Here is an 18,587-nt window from a genome sequence, read left to right as displayed (position 1 = left end):
CTCTCCACAAATCTCCAGTCATTAGTTTTTTGTTCCTTTGTAATTAATTCTGATTTCCAAAAGACAGTCATAAGGATAAGTGTCCTATTGTTTCCTGCTTTCTTCATCCCTCCTTCCCTGAAATGATGTCAATATGTTGGCTATTTTCCAAACGGGAACATTGGATGATTATAACCAATGCATCTACTATCTGCTGCAACTTCCTTTAAGATGTTAGGACGTTGGTCATCTGCTCATGGGGATTTGTCTGTTTTAGGAGATTGTTAGACCTAGTGTCTTTTCCTGGACGACTGATTATTTTAAATACCGCCCACACATTAATTTCAAAATCATCCAAAAAGTCACAAAATATTTGTTCAACACCTCTGCTATTTTCTTGATCTCCATTATCAAACTGCCTATTCTCATTTTCTAGAGGATCAACACCAGCTTTACTTACTCTTTTCCTCTTAGAGTTTTGCAGTATTTCAATTTGATACTAACTTTAACTTCCTTAATTAGCCACAGACAATGGATTCTAATCAAGGAGAATTTCTAAATGGAATAATACTTTGCTGAGTGTTTTTATGTAGTTCCTTAAAAGGCTGCTGTTGTATTGTTATGTACTACATTAACCATGCCCCAGTTTACTTTAGCTAGTTCAGCCTTTAAGTTATTATATTTGCCTTCATTCCAATTTAGAAGAACATCTGAGATTCACACTTCCTCCCTTTCAACCTGCAAGGGATAGATTTTAGAGGTTATCTCTCCTATTTCCATCAGAAGTTCATGAAGTCATTTCTTGACTAACCGCTTGCCAAGACATCCTGATTAAACTGCACTCAGACACTATTGGGTTTTACATGGATTGTGATACTCCTACATACTATCAAGTGTCGGGGTCTGTGCAAGAGACATGTCCTTGCCAGAAGTAGCAAAACCAAGAGTGTAAACCTGCTAGAACAAGAAATATTTTTCATAAAAAGACGGGGAGGAGGGGGTTGGGAGCTTTTCCTTATAATTTCTTAAGATTTCATAACATGATTGGGGTTTTTTTTGAACAGATTAACATAGAACTGTACAGCACAGGAACGGCTCACCATGTTGTGCCAAACATGAAGCCAAATTAAATTAATCCTTTCTGCCTGTCCTTGATCCATATCCCATTCATGTGCTTTGTCCAAAAAAATCCTTAAATGCCCTATTGTATCTGCCTGTACCACTACCCCTGGCAGTGCACTGCAGAGTCCTGCTATTCTCTGCATAAATTAACTTGCCCTTCACGTTTCCTTTGAACTTTCTCCTTCTTACCTTGAATGCATGTTCCCTAGTATTAGGCATTTAAACCCTGGAAAAAAACATACAGTCAACCCTATCTATGCATCATAATTTGACAGACTTATAATGTCTTCCCTCAGCCACCGCTGCTCCAGAGAAGAAAACCTGAGTTTTTCTATCGTGTCTTTCCCTCTAATCCAGGCAGCACTCTGGTAAAGAGATAATAGGAACTGCAGATGCTAGGAGATTCCCAGAAGGGTCTAGATCCAATAGGTCAGCCTTCCTGCTCCTCTGATGCCGCTTGGCCTGCTGTGTTCGTCCAGCTCTACACCTTGTTATCTCAGCACTCTGGTAAACCTCTTGTACCCCTGTCCAAAGCCTCCACATCCTTCCTGCAATGTGGTGAGCAGAAATGAATGCAACTTTGACCTAATCAAAGTCTTATAAACCTGCAGCATGACATCCTCACTTTTGTACTCAATTTCTTGACCAATAAAGGCAAGCATACCATATGTGTTCTTTACCATCTGATCTACTTGTGTGGCCACTCGCAAAGAGCTATGGACTTGAATCCCAAGATCCTTCTGTGCATAATGCAGTTCAGGCTCCTGACACTGACTGTATTCTTTTCCTTAACATTTGATCACCCAAAGTGCAGCATCTCACACTTATCCAGATTAGACTCCATCTGCCATTTCTCCACCCATGTCTGCAACCAATCTATATCCTGCTTTGTCCCTTGACAACCTTCTATACTATCCACAACTCTACTGATCTTTGTATCATTTGCAAACTTACTAACCCACTTGCCTACATTTTCATCCAAGTCATTTACATATATCAGAAACAGTAGACTGCCCAGTACGGATCCCTGCAGAACACCACTAGTCACGGACTTCCATTACCACTCTGTCTTCTATGGGAAAGCCAAGTTAGAGAATTAGAATTAGAATGTCCTTTATTGTCATGTGTATTCATGTACAGGAGTATAGTGAAAAGTTTTACAACATCACCTCTTATGGTGCCATCTAAGGTCTGACTGCCTGTGCCTGACCCCAGTCCAGAGCCATCCCCGTTCTGCAGCAAGCCTCCAGTCCAGTCTACACCGGCTCTCAGCAGTAGCTGCAAGATAAGTTTACTCCAGGACTCGCTTCCCTGCACTGGCCCCTGCTCCAGGGCTATCTGCTTGATTTTTATGATTCCAACTGGTGCTACCACTGAACAAGTCAGATTTCAGAGTGAAACCTGTTAGATTTTTGTTTCCATTTTAGTTAGCTGGTGGTCAGTCGTTGAAACAAGTTACATGGGGGTGTCGAGCTTCCAAAACAACAAAACATAAGTTTATTACACAAAAAGGTGAAAAAAACCAAGCTTCTAGAACAGGTAACAAAAGAATCTCAAAGAAGTTTCAACCTATTTTCCTACACCATTGCTTCACAGCAACTAAAATCCATAGATATTACATCTTTATTCTAAATTTTTAAGTTCAGGTTAACTGATTATCACCAATTTCTGTCCAGTGAACCATGGGGTCTTCATACATCATTCACAAAACTGATAGCTCATACTTTCTCTGCTTCAAATAACCTGCAGATTACTAATCAAACATTTCTATTTGGAATCTGGACATACTTAAGTTTTCTACTGAGGTAACTCCTCCTGAATTTCTCTGAAAAACCCCTTACTAGACAGGCAAAACTTGCTTCTGACCTCAGTGAGCTCTCCTCTGAGCTGCTCTAAAAATTTTCAATCTCTGTGTTTATGAGGGAAAAATAACAATCCTCAATTATTCTTAACCAAAGACAAACTAATGGCCTTTCACATTCAACCAGTCATAAACAATATTTTCCTGGCAAGGTGGTAGAATAGAACACCCCAACCAGAGCTCCTCTGCTCCACTCACTTTTTTTGTGTCTTTTCTGGAATTTATTTTTCAAACTTTTTTAAAATTCCTAAACTTACCTGGACAAGAACGTAGGAAGCAAGGCCTGGACCAGAGGCCGGCATGGGGAGGTGAATCTCACACCAGAGGCCATGGGGAGGCAAGACCCTTACAGACTGGAGGCATCAAGTTTTGAAGTCTACTGTGGTCTGGAGGCTACGTGCCAAGATGAAAAGATTGTAATTCCAGTACTTTTAAAAACTTTTTATTCTTATGCTGGACTTTTAAAAAATTCTCTCAATTCTGTAACAAGTATTTAAGTATCTGTACCTAGGTGTCTTTTACATAAGACAGTGCCGTACATGGTGACATTGCAAACTTTTCACTGCTGTCATTCAAGTGCACACTACAATAAAGCTAATTAAACTCAATTCAGTACAAATAATGTTACATTTAGACTCCAGGGTCTTCCTGCTCTCACCAGATTCGGTCACCTGAAGGACTGAATGACTTAGTTATTATTATAAAGAAACAGTTCACAAAATTATCATAATCAGCAGCACAAACCCTCGAATTACCTCATGAATACATGCCAAAACTGTTCTGGTAAAATATGATAACTGTTGACGTAATTCACGTTCTCATCTGAAGATCTTCTCTCATGACTGCAAAATTTTTGACATCAGAAATATAGATGGCTCAAACAAAAGTTCATACATGAAATGTAAAGATTATCCAGCTTTCCATTCACCTGCCCGCTGCTTGCTGATGCTTTTCAGATGATTCTGTTGCCTTTCTGACCCTCTTTGGAACATACTTTAACTCACGTTACATGCTTCAACAATCCACAGGTTATTTCTGACTTCATACATGTTTTCTCTTTCAGACTCCATCAATCATCTCCTGTAATGTGACAAGCGTTGAAAATTTGGACAAAAGCGAATTAGGAATGTAAATACATGGCTTGAGGCATAATGTTAAAGCTGGGGGAGTGCAGATTTTGAACTTTCAGATATTGAGATCACTTTTGGGAAAAGAGAAAGCTGTTCAGAAGGGTTAGGCTTCATCTGAGCTGAAAAGGAATTAATCTCGTGGCTGAAAGAGTAAATAGTGCAGTGAGAATGGATGTAAACTTGTCAGGCAGGGATGGTGGATTGACTAATGGGCCTAGTTTTGGAAGTATCAGAGGTGGTAAGAGATGGAAAAAGAAGTGAGGAAAGGCTTAAATATTTTCAATAGACAGAGAAATGGTCACCTTCCAATGGTGAAGTGATAGGGCAGGGTTAAATTGTAGGTATGTAAATGCACATAGTGAACAAACAAAGGGGGCTACACTCTGAAAGCTTGTGTTTTCAGATAAACGTGTTGGACTATTACCTGCTGTTGTATGACTTCTGACTTTGTCCACCCTCATTCCGACATTGGCACCTCCACATCAAGCTAGAAAAGGACTGGATACTTCACATCCCAGGTTATAAAGGTTTAAGGAGAAACAGAGTGGATAAAAAGGGCGGAGGTGTAGTAGTGTTGGTCAAAGATAGTATCATTGCCCTTGAACAAGAGATGCAGTTCCTGAATTAGAATCTATATGGTTAGCAGTGAGAAAGTGGAAAGGAGAGGTAATCTTGCTGGGTATTTATTAAATAGCGGGGAAGGAACAGAAGACAGTGTTTGTGGCACATTAAGGAAATTTGCAGGACAAGTAGGGTTGTGACAGTTGGTGATTTCAACTACTGTAGGGTGGACAAGGAAAAGGGCAGAGTGTGGAGCTGAAGGGGCAAATTCCTGCAATGTGTCCAGGAGAACTTTATGGAACATTATAATTCAAGTCCTACCACATGAGCTATTCTGGACTTGATCCCAGGAAATGAGACAGACCAAGCGGAGAATGTCAGAGTGGGTGACATGGCAGCTAAGTGGTCAGCACTGCTGTATCACAGTACCAGGGACCTGAGTTCAATTCCATCCTCGGTCGACTGTGTGGAATTTGCTCATTCTGTGTCTGCACAGGTTTCTTTTGGGTGCTCCAGTTTCCTCCAACAGTCCACCTACAATCCAACCCCACAACCAAAGAGGTATTTTCCTCCCCACCCCATCTGCCTTTTGTAGGGACCACTCGTTCTGCAACTTTCTTGTCCGCTCCATAACCGATAGCACTTCCTGCAACCGCAGGAAGTGCTACACCTGCCCCTACACCTCCATCCAAGGCCCAAAGCAAACTTTTCATATCAGACAGGGGTTCATCTGTATATCTGCCAATTTGGTCTACTGCATCCATTACTCCCAATGTGGCTTTCTCTACGTCGGTGAGACCAAACGTAGACTTGGAGACCATTTTGTAGATCAACTGCATTCGGTCACAACAAATGACAATACCTTCCAGTAGCCAACATTTTTAACTCCCCCTTCCACTCCCTGGGTGACATGTCCATCCTGGGCCTCCTCCAGTGCCACAATGACACCTGATGCAATTTGGAGGACCAACACCTCACATTCCACCTCAGGAGCTTACAGCCTGATGGCCTAAACATAGAATTCACCAGTTTTAAAATCTCCCCGCCCCAGGCCTTATCCTATGTCCAACCCTCCCTCTCATCCCTGCCTCCTTCACCTGACACATCCTGTCCATCTTCCCAACTATCCGTCCCACCCATCCCACTGACCAATCCCCACCTGTATTCACCTATTACCATCTCACCTACCTTCTCTAGACCCACTCCTCCTCTCTCTAATTTATTTCCCAGCTCCCTTTCCCCTCCCCATTTATGAAGAAGGGTCCTGACCTGAAACGTCAACTTTCCTGCTCCTCTAACGCAGTGTTCTTCGAGCTCCACGCTGTGTTGTCTCTGACTCCAGCATATGCAGTTCTTGCTATCTCCAAGGGATTCTAAGGGTATGCATTTGGAAAATAGTGATGATAACAATAAAGATTTGACACTAAGATGGAAAAAGATGAAAATCAGTCAATGACTGAGATTCCTGACTGGAAAAGAATAGATTTTAGGGGTCATTAAAGTTGAACTGGAACACTGATGGAAAATGTATTTTGGTGGATAAAACAGTGAATGAAAAATAGTATTTTAAAAGAGAAGTGAATAGGGTGCAAGCCAGATATGTGCCCATGAGAAATAAATATGGGGTATCCAAAGCTACATTACCAAGAATGACTAAGGATATTCTTGAGAAAATAAGCAAAGAAAAAGGAGACATATAATACACAGCAGACCAATAAAAGCAGTAGAAATCAGGAACAGCATTTCAGATGCAGGACAGAGAATAAGGTTGAAATAAGGAAGGCTAAGAGAAAGCATGAGGAAAGGATGGCAGGCTGTGCTAAAACAAATAGCAAAATGTCCTTCAAACATACTAATAGTCAAAGATTAGTGAAGGAAAGAGTGGAACCCATTAGGACAAGCAGGGTAAGCTGCTCACTGAAGCAAAGGATGTGGCAGAGATACTAAATGAATATTTTGTTTGTCTTTATCAAATTAGAAGATGGTGACAATGCCTAGTTGAAAATGTGGGTATTGAGCAATATGGTGATAGATAACAAAGTGGTACTAAAACGATTGGCAGCACTTCAGGTACAGAAGACACCAGGTCCAGATGGGATGCATCCTACATTGCTGAGAGAGGTAAGACAGCAAATTGCAGAGCCGTTGACAGAAATTTCCTAGGTTCCTCTGAACACAGGATAAGTCCCCAGGACTGAAGGATTGTAAATATGTCACCGCTGTTTAAGAAAGGATAACCCAGTAAACTACAGACTTATCAGCTTGACATCAGTAGTAGGAAAACTGATGGAGGCTATAATATAGGATAAGTTAAATATGCACTTAGAGAAAAATAAGTTAACACCAGACAGCCAACACGGCTTTGTCAATGGGAAGTCATGTCTTAAAATTTTAACTGATTTTTTGACAATGTGACAGAGGCTGTGGATATTGTAAATTTGGACTTTCAGAAAGCATTTGATATGGCACCACAAGTTACGTTGGTTAGCAAATTAGATATGTTTGGGGTTGATGGGTTCTTGGCAGTGTGGATTAGAAGTTGGTCAAAAGATAAGAATCAGAGGGTAGGTATTGATGAGCATTTCTCAATTTGGAGAGGATTTGAAAGTAGTGCTCCCCAGAGAATCCTTGGAGAGAGTTCAAAGAATATTTACTAGAATTACACCAAGAATGGGGATTTTAGATACATTGAAAGATTATAAAAATTGGGCATATTGTCCATGGAACAGAAAAGATTATGAAGTGACCTTACTGAGATTTTCAAAACTATAAACAATTTTGACAGGGTAAAGAAAGATATTCTATTTCTACTAGTTGAAATGTACGTAACTAGGGGTAACAATTTCAAGACTGTCAGCAAGACCGCTAGGAGCAAGATGAGGAGAAACTTCTTTACTCAGAACTTTTAGGATTTAGAATGCGTTGCCTGGGAGAGTGGAGGAGGCGGATTCCATAGGAGATTACAAAAACAAACTGGATATATATTTGAAAGAGATGAATTTAGAGGGCTACACAGAGATTGGGCTCAAGCATGGGACTAGCTGGGTAGCTCTTTCAGGAGTCAGTACAAACACAATGGGTCAAATGGTCTCCTTTTGTATTGTAAAATTCTATGATTCTATGACAATATCTATGTACATTCCCAGCTTCAGTTAGAAATTTCTCCAGATGTTGAAGGAAGACTGTTAACAGCAGAAACATATCCCCTCGGTCACTCATGAACTCGCTGGTGTCTAAGCAGTTGGGATGAATCAATGAATCCCTTCCCACACTCAGAGCAGGTGAATGGTCTCTCCCCAGTGTGAACCCGTTGATGTTTCAGCAGGTTGGATGAATCAGTAAATCCCTTCCCACACACGGAGCAGGTGAATGGTTTCTCTCCTGTGTGAACACGCTGGTGCACAATGAGATCAGATGACTGCCTGAACCTCTTTCCACAGTAGGTACAGCTGAATGGTCTTTCCTCGGTGTGAACTCGCTGATGTTTCAGTAGGGTGGACGAATCAGTGAATCCCTTCTCACACACGGAGCAGGTGAATGGTTTCTCTCCAGTATGAACCCGTTGGTGAGTCAGCAAATGGGACGAGTGACTGAAACCCTTCGCACATACAGAGCAGATAAATGGCCTCTCCCCAGTGTGAACTCGCTGGTGTACAGTGAGGGTGCCCGAGTGTCTGAACCTCTGTCCACAGTAAGGGCAAATGAATGGCCTCTCCTCAGTGTGAACTCGCTGATGTGTCAGCAAGTTGGATGACTGAGTGAATCCTTTCCCACATACAGAGCAGGTGAATGGCCTCTCCCCAGTGTGAATTCGTTGGTGTTCAATGAGGTCACCTGACTGCCTGAACGTCTTCCCACAGAAAGTACAGCCGAATGGTCTTTCCCCCGTGTGAACTCGCTGGTGGACAGTGAGGCTGGCTGACTGCCTGAATCTCTTTCCACAGTCAGTGCAGCTGAACGGCTTCACCTCAGCGTGAAATTGCTTAGCTGTCAGCAAGTTGGATGCACCAACAAATCCTTCCTCACAGTCAAAGCAGGTCATGGGCCCCTCTCCAGTGTGACTGCGCTGATGTGTTTCCAGCTGGGATGGGTAACTGAATCCCTTCCCACAGACTCCACATTGCCATGGCTTTTCACCAGTGTGACTGCGTCGATGGATTTCCAGCTGGGATGGATAATTGAATCCCTTCCCACAGTCTCCACATTTCCATGGTTTCTCTCCAGTGTGACTTTGTCGATGAATTTCTAGCCTGGAAGGATAATTAAATCTCTTCCCACAGTCTCCACATTTCCATGGTTTCTCCGTGGTGCAGGCATCCTTTTGGTTCTCCAGGTTGCACAAATCAGTTGACGTCGAATCCACTCTCAAAACACATGTACAATTTCTCCCCACTGTTGCTTTCTCCTCACTGTGTAACTGGCTAAAACACTTTCCACAGTCAGTGCACTGGAAAACTCTCACTTGCAAGTGTTCTTCCAGCCACACAGATGTTTGAAATTGTTTTCCACTAACAAATCAGATGAACACATTCAAAGACTATCCTGATGAACCGAGTGACTGTGTCTGATCTTGGTGTGATGTCCAATTCAAGTTTCAGTTCAGGAAAGCCTCTCCCTTCTTATTTCTGTAAAAGGATATCACAGTCAATTTGAGTTTCTATGCACCATTTTCCCTCTCATTCCACTAAAGCTACAGATCTCCATCCCACACACTGACACCCGTCCCTCTGTCAAAATCCAATAAACTATCAGAAATAATTTTCTACACTGTTTAACAAATATGTACAACTAAAGATAGAAATAAGTTTGATAATTCACTTCAATCATTAATCATGGGAGAATATAAATATAAAAAGTCCCTGACCAAAAATACAGAATAGCAGACAAGGGATGACGGATCTAGGCCCGAAACGTCAGCTTTTGTGCTCCTAAAATGCTGCTTGGCCTGCTGTGTTCATCCAGCTCTACACTTTGTTATCTATGAAATGAACAAATGTGAAGGGGTTTTTGCAAGCACCCTAGATTGTCCATTGTTTCTCCTGGAATTGATCTCTTAAGCCACTGTGGTTCTGACTCTCTTTCTAACTATTAAGTGAGTCAAATTAAGTATTGAGAAGACAAACACCACTATTGTCCTATTAACAACTATTCACCCTCCCAGCCTGATCGTTAACAACTCCTTTGTCTATCCAACTGTCTGTCTGTCTCTCTCTCTCTCTCTCTCTTTGGGCTCTATTTTATCATTTATTCCATACCCCACCCACCTCCCTATTTTCTGCATATAAACTGACGTTTTCCCAGCCACCATCAGTTCTGAGTAAGGGTCACCAGACACAGAACATAGAACAATACAGCGCGGAACAGGCCCTTCGGCCCTTGATGTTGCGCCGACCTGTGAACTAATTTAAGCCCCTCCCCCTACACTATCCCATCATCCATATGCTTATCCAAGGACTGTTTAAATGCCCCTAATGTGGCTGAGTTAACTACATTGGCAGGCAGGGCGTTCCACACCCTTACCACTCTCTGAGTAAAGAACCTGCTTCTGACATCTACCTTAAATCTATCACCCCTCAATTTGTAGCTATGCCCCCTTGTACAAGCTAAAGTCATCATCCTCGGAAAAAGACTCTCACTGTCCACCACTGACCTGAAACGTTAACATTGTTTTCTCCTCCACAGATACTGTCAGACCTGCTGAGCTTTTCCAGCAAATTTGATTTTGTTCCTGAATTACAGCATCTGCAGTTCTTTTGGTTTTTATTTACCACTGTTGGCAATCACTACTCCAATCTCTATTCCCTAGCTACTGCCTCCATAACCCTCCCTGGAATACTGAAATTTTGCAAGCCTGTTCACAGCCTCCAAACACGTGTGCCATTACCAAGATTGCATCTGTACACCTCTAATGTCATCTGACCTCATCCCTAACTCAGTGAATCTGATGCAGGAACCCTTATTCATGTTTTTGATACCTCCCAGATTGACTATCCCAATGCAATTACTGATGGTCTCCCACCCTCTGGACAACTGAAGTCGTCCAAAATTTTGCTCATGGTTATTCCCATTTCCCATCATTCCTGTGTTCAATGAACTACACTGGTACCCATACAAGCCACATCTCCATTTTAACATTCGCCATTCCTCACCTCTCCTTGTGCACTAACCCCACAAGCCTGCGAGATACTTTTAAGCTAAATCTTGATCTTTTGCGCCAGCCCAGTTTTCATTACTCCTCCATGTGTGGCTGCCTTCAGCTAACTGGGTCTCAAGGTCTGGAATCCCGTCCTTGAACTCTAGTTCTTTCAACAACTGTTTGATCATCTGCCCAGGCAACTCATGACACTCCATGCAACAATGTGTTGTACCTCCTTCCTGTGAAGTCTCGCGGGGTGGTTTATTATGTCAAAGGCGGTATATAGATAGAAGCGGTTATTGTTGCTACTATCGCACCCCTGGCCTCCAACCTTACAACCCAATGATCTCCCCCACACTTTGTCTCTTCTTTCTCCTTCCCGCGGGATCGTTATCCGGGTTTGCCGATCCACGAAGGTGAGAGCTGCGCATGCGTCTTGCAGCGTAGCATCCTCAGCAACATGTCCGCTTCCTATGAACCGAGCTGCGCTCAGCCCACGGCGGCCGTTAACTCGGGCCTGTTTCCTGAAGGTACCCACTTAAGGTGAACGCCAAACTGGGAGTTCATCACATGCGGTTTAAGGCTTACACTGAGCACTTTCGAAACACCAAACCGTCGACTCCCTTCCATTCACCGGACGGCGAACATTCCACCGCAACAAAGTTTCTATTCGAGCCCCGATGCTTCTCTCCACCTCCTCATTGCGCACGCTCAGGTCGAACCCCCCGTCATTGACGGCTGCCCTCAACCGATCGGAAGGGGGCGGAACTGGAGGACCGTTCGTTTGCAGCTGGTCCTCCAACCAATAGGGGTAGGCGAGGGGCCGGTCTGAATCCGGCTCTCGCTCATTGGTTGACACTCATTTATTTGCCAGCCAGATTTGCGTAAAATCCCAGCAGGAAATGGAACCCTCCTGTACCTAAAGATTAGAATCCTCAGGCTGGAGCAAGCATTTGAATATTTGTTACTGAAATAGGAAGATGATAAAACAAATTAAGACCTCAATTTAAAGAAATAACTGTGGAGACCACTGTATGTCATCACTAGAACAAGCAGAATCCCAAAGTCGGATGTCACACGACACCAGGATATAGTCCAACAAATTTATTTGGAATCACACAAGCTTTTGGAGGGCATCCCCTTGTCAGGTGCAGTGAGAGAGCAGGGTACACAGACACAGAGTTTATAAGCAGGGAAATCAAACGATCATAACAACTTCTCTGAGTGGAGTGTCAGATGGTAAGTCTCTGCGGGTGACCAAAAGTGTTAAACGATATGTGTAAGTGTTTATAAAGTCAATGTCAGTGCGGTGCTGTCATGAGAATAAGGCAAAACCATAAGAAGAAAAACCAAAAGAACTGCGGATGCTGTAAATCAGGAACAAAACCAAAGTTTTTGGAAAAGTTCAGCAGGTCTGGCACCAACTTTAAGTACATTTAAGTCGTCATTGGACAAGCATATGGACATACATGGAATAGTGTAGGTTAGATGGGCTTCAGGTTGGTATGACAGGTCGGTACAACATCGAGGGCCGAAGGGCCTGTACTATGCTGTAATGTTCTATGTTTTATCTTTGGAGGAGAAAACAGAGTTAACGTTTCGGATCCGGTGACCCTTCCTCAGAACAGAGCCACAAGAATATTCACAAGGTGACATCTCAGGTCAGACACGAATTGTGGGGGTGAAGCTTGGTTCAGAGTTTTAACTTGGAATCAAGTTGGTTTTATTCTGAAAACTGGAATTTATAAGATGCTAAACTGACTGACTATGACTACAAATTGTGTGTTTCTTGAAGAAAATAGATTGCTTATGTACGCACACAAACATCTTGCATCACATGATTCACACCATTGATTTTTATTGTGGAGGCGAGTGTGTGTGTGTGTGTGTGTGTGAGTGTGAGAGAGAGGGAGAGTGTGTCGGAGAGAGTGTTTGTGAAAGAGAAAGAGTGTGTCAGAGTGAGAGAAAGAGTGGGTGTGTGAGAGAGAGACACAGTTATGTGTGTTTGTGTGAGAAAGAATCTGCGCATGAGAAAGAGTGCCTCTGACTGTGAGAGAATGAGTGTGTGAGAGTGAGAGAGACAGTGTGTGTGAGAGAGTGTGTGTGGGAGAGCGAGAGAAACATTTTGTGTGTGAGAGTGTATGTGTGAGTGAGACAGACAGAGACATTGTGTGTGTAGGTGAAAGTGTGTGTGTGTTTTTGTGAGAGACAGGAGAGTGTGTGTGAATGAGTGTGTATATGTGAGAGAGAGAGAGAGACTGTGAGAGAATTTGTAAGAGAGAGAGGACCTGTGTATGAGAGTGAGAGAGTGTGTGTGAGAGGGAGAGTGTGTGTGTGGGAGAGAGTGTGTGTGAGAGGGAGAGTGTGTGTGTGGGAGAGAGTGTGTGTGAGAGGGAGAGTGTGTGTGTGTGTGTGAGACTGTGTCTGAGGGAGAGAGAGTGTGTGTGTGTGTGTGAGACTGTGTCTGAGGGAGAGAGAGTGTGTGTGTGTGTGTGAGACTGTGTCTGAGGGAGAGAGTGTGTGTGTGTGTGTGTGTGAGAGACTGTGTCTGAGGGAGAGAGTGTGTGTGTGTGTGTGTGTGTGAGAGACTGTGTCTGAGGGAGAGAGTGTGTGTGTGTGTGTGTGAGAGACTGTGTCTGAGGGAGAGAGTGTGTGTGTGTGTGTGTGTGAGACTGTGTCTGAGGGAGAGAGTGTGTGTGTGTGTGTGTGTGAGACTGTGTCTGAGGGAGAGAGTGTGTGTGTGTGTGTGTGTGAGACTGTGTCTGAGGGAGAGAGTGTGTGTGTGTGTGTGTGAGACTGTGTCTGAGGGAGAGAGTGTGTGTGTGTGTGTGTGAGACTGTGTCTGAGGGAGAGAGTGTGTGTGTGTGTGTGTGAGACTGTGTCTGAGGGAGAGAGTGTGTGTGTGTGTGTGTGTGAGACTGTGTCTGAGGGAGAGAGTGTGTGTGTGTGTGTGAGACTGTGTCTGAGGGAGAGAGTGTGTGTGTGTGTGTGTGAGACTGTGTCTGAGGGAGAGAGTGTGTGTGTGTGTGTGTGAGACTGTGTCTGAGGGAGAGAGTGTGTGTGTGTGTGTGTGAGACTGTGTCTGAGGGAGAGAGTGTGTGTGTGTGTGTGTGAGACTGTGTCTGAGGGAGAGAGTGTGTGTGTGTGTGTGTGAGACTGTGTCTGAGGGAGAGAGTGTGTGTGTGTGTGTGTGAGACTGTGTCTGAGGGAGAGAGTGTGTGTGTGTGTGTGTGAGACTGTGTCTGAGGGAGAGAGTGTGTGTGTGTGTGTGTGAGACTGTGTCTGAGGGAGAGAGTGTGTGTGTGTGTGTGTGTGAGACTGTGTCTGAGGGAGAGAGTGTGTGTGTGTGTGTGTGAGACTGTGTCTGAGGGAGAGAGTGTGTGTGTGTGTGTGTGAGACTGTGTCTGAGGGAGAGAGTGTGTGTGTGTGTGTGTGAGACTGTGTCTGAGGGAGAGAGTGTGTGTGTGTGTGTGTGTGAGACTGTGTCTGAGGGAGAGAGTGTGTGTGTGTGTGTGTGAGACTGTGTCTGAGGGAGAGAGTGTGTGTGTGTGTGTGTGAGACTGTGTCTGAGGGAGAGAGTGTGTGTGTGTGTGTGTGAGACTGTGTCTGAGGGAGAGAGTGTGTGTGTGTGTGTGTGAGACTGTGTCTGAGGGAGAGAGTGTGTGTGTGTGTGTGTGAGACTGTGTCTGAGGGAGAGAGTGTGTGTGTGTGTGTGTGTGAGACTGTGTCTGAGGGAGAGAGTGTGTGTGTGTGTGTGTGAGACTGTGTCTGAGGGAGAGAGTGTGTGTGTGTGTGTGTGAGACTGTGTCTGAGGGAGAGAGTGTGTGTGTGTGTGTGTGTGAGACTGTGTCTGAGGGAGAGAGTGTGTGTGTGTGTGTGTGAGACTGTGTCTGAGGGAGAGAGTGTGTGTGTGTGTGTGTGTGTGTGAGACTGTGTCTGAGGGAGAGAGTGTGTGTGTGTGTGTGTGAGACTGTGTCTGAGGGAGAGAGTGTGTGTGTGTGTGTGTGAGACTGTGTCTGAGGGAGAGAGTGTGTGTGTGTGTGTGTGAGACTGTGTCTGAGGGAGAGAGTGTGTGTGTGTGTGTGTGAGACTGTGTCTGAGGGAGAGAGTGTGTGTGTGTGTGTGTGAGACTGTGTCTGAGGGAGAGAGTGTGTGTGTGTGTGTGTGAGACTGTGTCTGAGGGAGAGAGTGTGTGTGTGTGTGTGTGAGACTGTGTCTGAGGGAGAGAGTGTGTGTGTGTGTGTGTGAGACTGTGTCTGAGGGAGAGAGTGTGTGTGTGTGTGTGTGAGACTGTGTCTGAGGGAGAGAGTGTGTGTGTGTGTGTGTGAGACTGTGTCTGAGGGAGAGAGTGTGTGTGTGTGTGTGTGAGACTGTGTCTGAGGGAGAGAGTGTGTGTGTGTGTGTGTGAGACTGTGTCTGAGGGAGAGAGTGTGTGTGTGTGTGTGTGAGACTGTGTCTGAGGGAGAGAGTGTGTGTGTGTGTGTGTGAGACTGTGTCTGAGGGAGAGAGTGTGTGTGTGTGTGTGTGAGACTGTGTCTGAGGGAGAGAGTGTGTGTGTGTGTGTGTGAGACTGTGTCTGAGGGAGAGAGTGTGTGTGTGTGTGTGTGAGACTGTGTCTGAGGGAGAGAGTGTGTGTGTGTGTGTGTGTGTGAGACTGTGTCTGAGGGAGAGAGTGTGTGTGTGTGTGTGTGAGACTGTGTCTGAGGGAGAGAGTGTGTGTGTGTGTGTGTGAGACTGTGTCTGAGGGAGAGAGTGTGTGTGTGTGTGTGTGAGACTGTGTCTGAGGGAGAGAGTGTGTGTGTGTGTGTGTGTGAGACTGTGTCTGAGGGAGAGAGTGTGTGTGTGTGTGTGTGAGACTGTGTCTGAGGGAGAGAGTGTGTGTGTGTGTGTGTGAGACTGTGTCTGAGGGAGAGAGTGTGTGTGTGTGTGTGTGAGACTGTGTCTGAGGGAGAGAGTGTGTGTGTGTGTGTGTGAGACTGTGTCTGAGGGAGAGAGTGTGTGTGTGTGTGTGTGAGACTGTGTCTGAGGGAGAGAGTGTGTGTGTGTGTGTGTGTGAGACTGTGTCTGAGGGAGAGAGTGTGTGTGTGTGTGTGTGAGACTGTGTCTGAGGGAGAGAGTGTGTGTGTGTGTGTGTGAGACTGTGTCTGAGGGAGAGAGTGTGTGTGTGTGTGTGTGAGACTGTGTCTGAGGGAGAGAGTGTGTGTGTGTGTGTGTGAGACTGTGTCTGAGGGAGAGAGTGTGTGTGTGTGTGTGTGAGACTGTGTCTGAGGGAGAGAGTGTGTGTGTGTGTGTGTGAGACTGTGTCTGAGGGAGAGAGTGTGTGTGTGTGTGTGTGAGACTGTGTCTGAGGGAGAGTGTGTGTGTGTGTGTGTGTGAGACTGTGTCTGAGGGAGAGTGTGTGTGTGTGTGTGTGTGAGACTGTGTCTGAGGGAGAGTGTGTGTGTGTGTGTGTGTGTGAGGCAGTGTCTGAGGGAGAGAGTGTGTGTGTGTGTGTGAGGCAGTGTCTGAGGGAGAGAGTGTGTGTGTGTGTGTGTGTGAGACTGTGTCTGAGGGAGAGAGTGTGTGTGTGTGTGTGAGACTGTGTCTGAGGGAGAGAGTGTGTGTGTGAGACTGTGTCTGAGGGAGAGAGTGTGTGTGTGAGGCAGTGTCTGAGGGAGAGAGTGTGTGTGTGTGTGTGTGAGACTGTGTCTGAGGGAGAGAGTGTGTGTGTGTGTGTGTGAGACTGTGTCTGAGGGAGAGAGTGTGTGTGTGTGTGTGTGTGAGACTGTGTCTGAGGGAGAGAGTGTGTGTGTGTGTGTGTGAGACTGTGTCTGAGGGAGAGAGTGTGTGTGTGTGTGTGTGAGACTGTGTCTGAGGGAGAGAGTGTGTGTGTGTGTGTGAGGCAGTGTCTGAGGGAGAGAGTGTGTGTGTGTGTGTGTGTGAGACTGTGTCTGAGGGAGAGAGTGTGTGTGTGTGTGTGAGACTGTGTCTGAGGGAGAGAGTGTGTGTGTGAGGCAGTGTCTGAGGGAGAGAGTGTGTGTGTGAGGCAGTGTCTGAGGGAGAGAGTGTGTGTGTGTGTGTGAGGCAGTGTCTGAGGGAGAGAGTGTGTGTGTGTGTGTGTGAGGCAGTGTCTGAGGGAGAGAGTGTGTGTGTGTGTGAGGCAGTGTCTGAGGGAGAGAGTGTGTGTGTGTGTGTGTGAGGCAGTGTCTGAGGGAGAGAGTGTGTGTGTGTGTGTGAGGCAGTGTCTGAGGGAGAGAGTGTGTGTGTGTGTGTGAGGCTGTGTCTGAGGGAGAGTGTGTGTGTGTGAGGCAGTGTCTGAGGGAGAGAGTGTGTGTGTGTGTGTGAGACTGTGTCTGAGGGAGAGTGTGTGTGTGTGTGTGTGTGAGACTGTGTCTGAGGGAGAGTGTGTGTGTGTGTGTGTGTGTGAGGCAGTGTCTGAGGGAGAGAGTGTGTGTGTGTGTGTGAGGCAGTGTCTGAGGGAGAGAGTGTGTGTGTGTGTGTGTGTGAGACTGTGTCTGAGGGAGAGAGTGTGTGTGTGTGTGTGAGACTGTGTCTGAGGGAGAGAGTGTGTGTGTGAGGCTGTGTCTGAGGGAGAGAGTGTGTGTGTGAGGCAGTGTCTGAGGGAGAGAGTGTGTGTGTGAGGCAGTGTCTGAGGGAGAGAGTGTGTGTGTGTGTGAGGCAGTGTCTGAGGAGAGAGTGTGTGTGTGTGTGTGAGGCAGTGTCTGAGGAGAGAGTGTGTGTGTGTGTGAGGCAGTGTCTGAGGGAGAGTGTGTGTGTGTGTGTGTGAGGCAGTGTCTGAGGAGAGAGTGTGTGTGTGTGTGAGGCAGTGTCTGAGGAGAGAGTGTGTGTGTGTGTTGTGAGGCTGTGTCTGAGGGAGAGTGTGTGTGTGTGAGGCAGTGTCTGAGGGAGAGAGTGTGTGTGTGTGTGTGAGGCAGTGTCTGAGGGAGAGAGTGTGTGTGTGTGTGTGTGAGGCAGTGTCTGAGGGAGAGAGTGTGTGTGAGCAGGTCTGAGGGAGAGAGTGTGTGTGTGTGGTGAGGCAGTGTCTGAGGGAGAGTGTGTGTGTGTGAGGCAGTGTCTGAGGAGAGAGTGTGTGTGTGTGTGAGGCAGTGTCTGAGGGAGAGAGTGTGTGTGTGTGTGTGAGGCAGTGTCTGAGGGAGAGAGTGTGTGTGTGTGTGTGAGGCAGTGTCTGAGGGAGAGAGTGTGTGTGTGTGTGTGAGGCAGTGTCTGAGGAGAGAGTGGTGTGTGTGTGAGGCTGTGTCTGAGGGAGAGTGTGTGTGTGTGAGGCAGTGTCTGAGGGAGAGAGTGTGTGTGTGTGTGTGAGGCAGTGTCTGAGGGAGAGAGTGTGTGTGTGTGTGTGTGAGGCAGTGTCTGAGGGAGAGAGTGTGTGTGAGGCAGTGTCTGAGGGAGAGAGTGTGTGTGTGTGTGTGAGGCAGTGTCTGACGGGAGAGTGTGTGTGTGTGAGGCAGTGTCTGAGGGAGAGAGTGTGTGTTGTGTGAGGCAGTGTCTGAGGGAGAGAGTGTGGTGTGTGTGAGGCAGTGTCGAGGGAGAGAGTGTGTGTGTGTGTGTGAGACTGTGTCTGAGGGAGAGAGTGTGTGTGTGAGGCAGTGTCTGAGGGAGAGAGTGTGTGTGTGAGGCAGTGTCTGAGGGAGAGAGTGTGTGTGTGTGTGTGTGAGACTGTGTCTGAGGAGAGAGTGTGTGTGTGTGTGTGTGAGACTGTGTCTGAGGGAGAGAGTGTGATGTCGTGTGTGTGTGAGACTGTGTCTGAGGAGAGAGTGTGTGTGTGTGTGTGTGAGACTGTGTCTGAGGGAGAGAGTGTGTG

The 18,587-nt window shown here is 45.9% G+C and overlaps 1 protein-coding gene across 8 annotated transcripts in view; it reads right to left on the bottom strand.

The window, feature by feature from the left end:
- Positions 1-2,861: 2,861 nt before the first annotated feature.
- Positions 2,862-18,587, bottom strand: part of LOC125449413 (gastrula zinc finger protein XlCGF71.1-like) — a 129,842-nt gene continuing 114,116 nt past the window's right edge. For 5 of the 8 annotated variants that reach the window (XM_059641606.1, XM_059641607.1, XM_059641609.1 and 2 more), the window contains one exon: positions 2,862-9,278. In XM_059641606.1, coding sequence (XP_059497589.1) covers positions 7,865-8,695 — 831 coding nt within the window. In that variant the 5' untranslated portion in view covers positions 8,696-9,278 and the 3' untranslated portion in view covers positions 2,862-7,864. The other 3 variants (XM_048525191.2, XM_048525190.2, XM_048525192.2) reach the window with 3 other exon arrangements.

Source organism: Stegostoma tigrinum, chromosome 42 (genome assembly GCF_030684315.1).
Source record: "Stegostoma tigrinum isolate sSteTig4 chromosome 42, sSteTig4.hap1, whole genome shotgun sequence".
In the NCBI taxonomy this organism is placed as follows: Eukaryota; Metazoa; Chordata; class Chondrichthyes; order Orectolobiformes; family Stegostomatidae; genus Stegostoma; species Stegostoma tigrinum.
The sequence above is the reverse complement of the archived record's forward strand: the minus strand, read 5'-3'. Positions and strand labels throughout refer to the sequence as shown.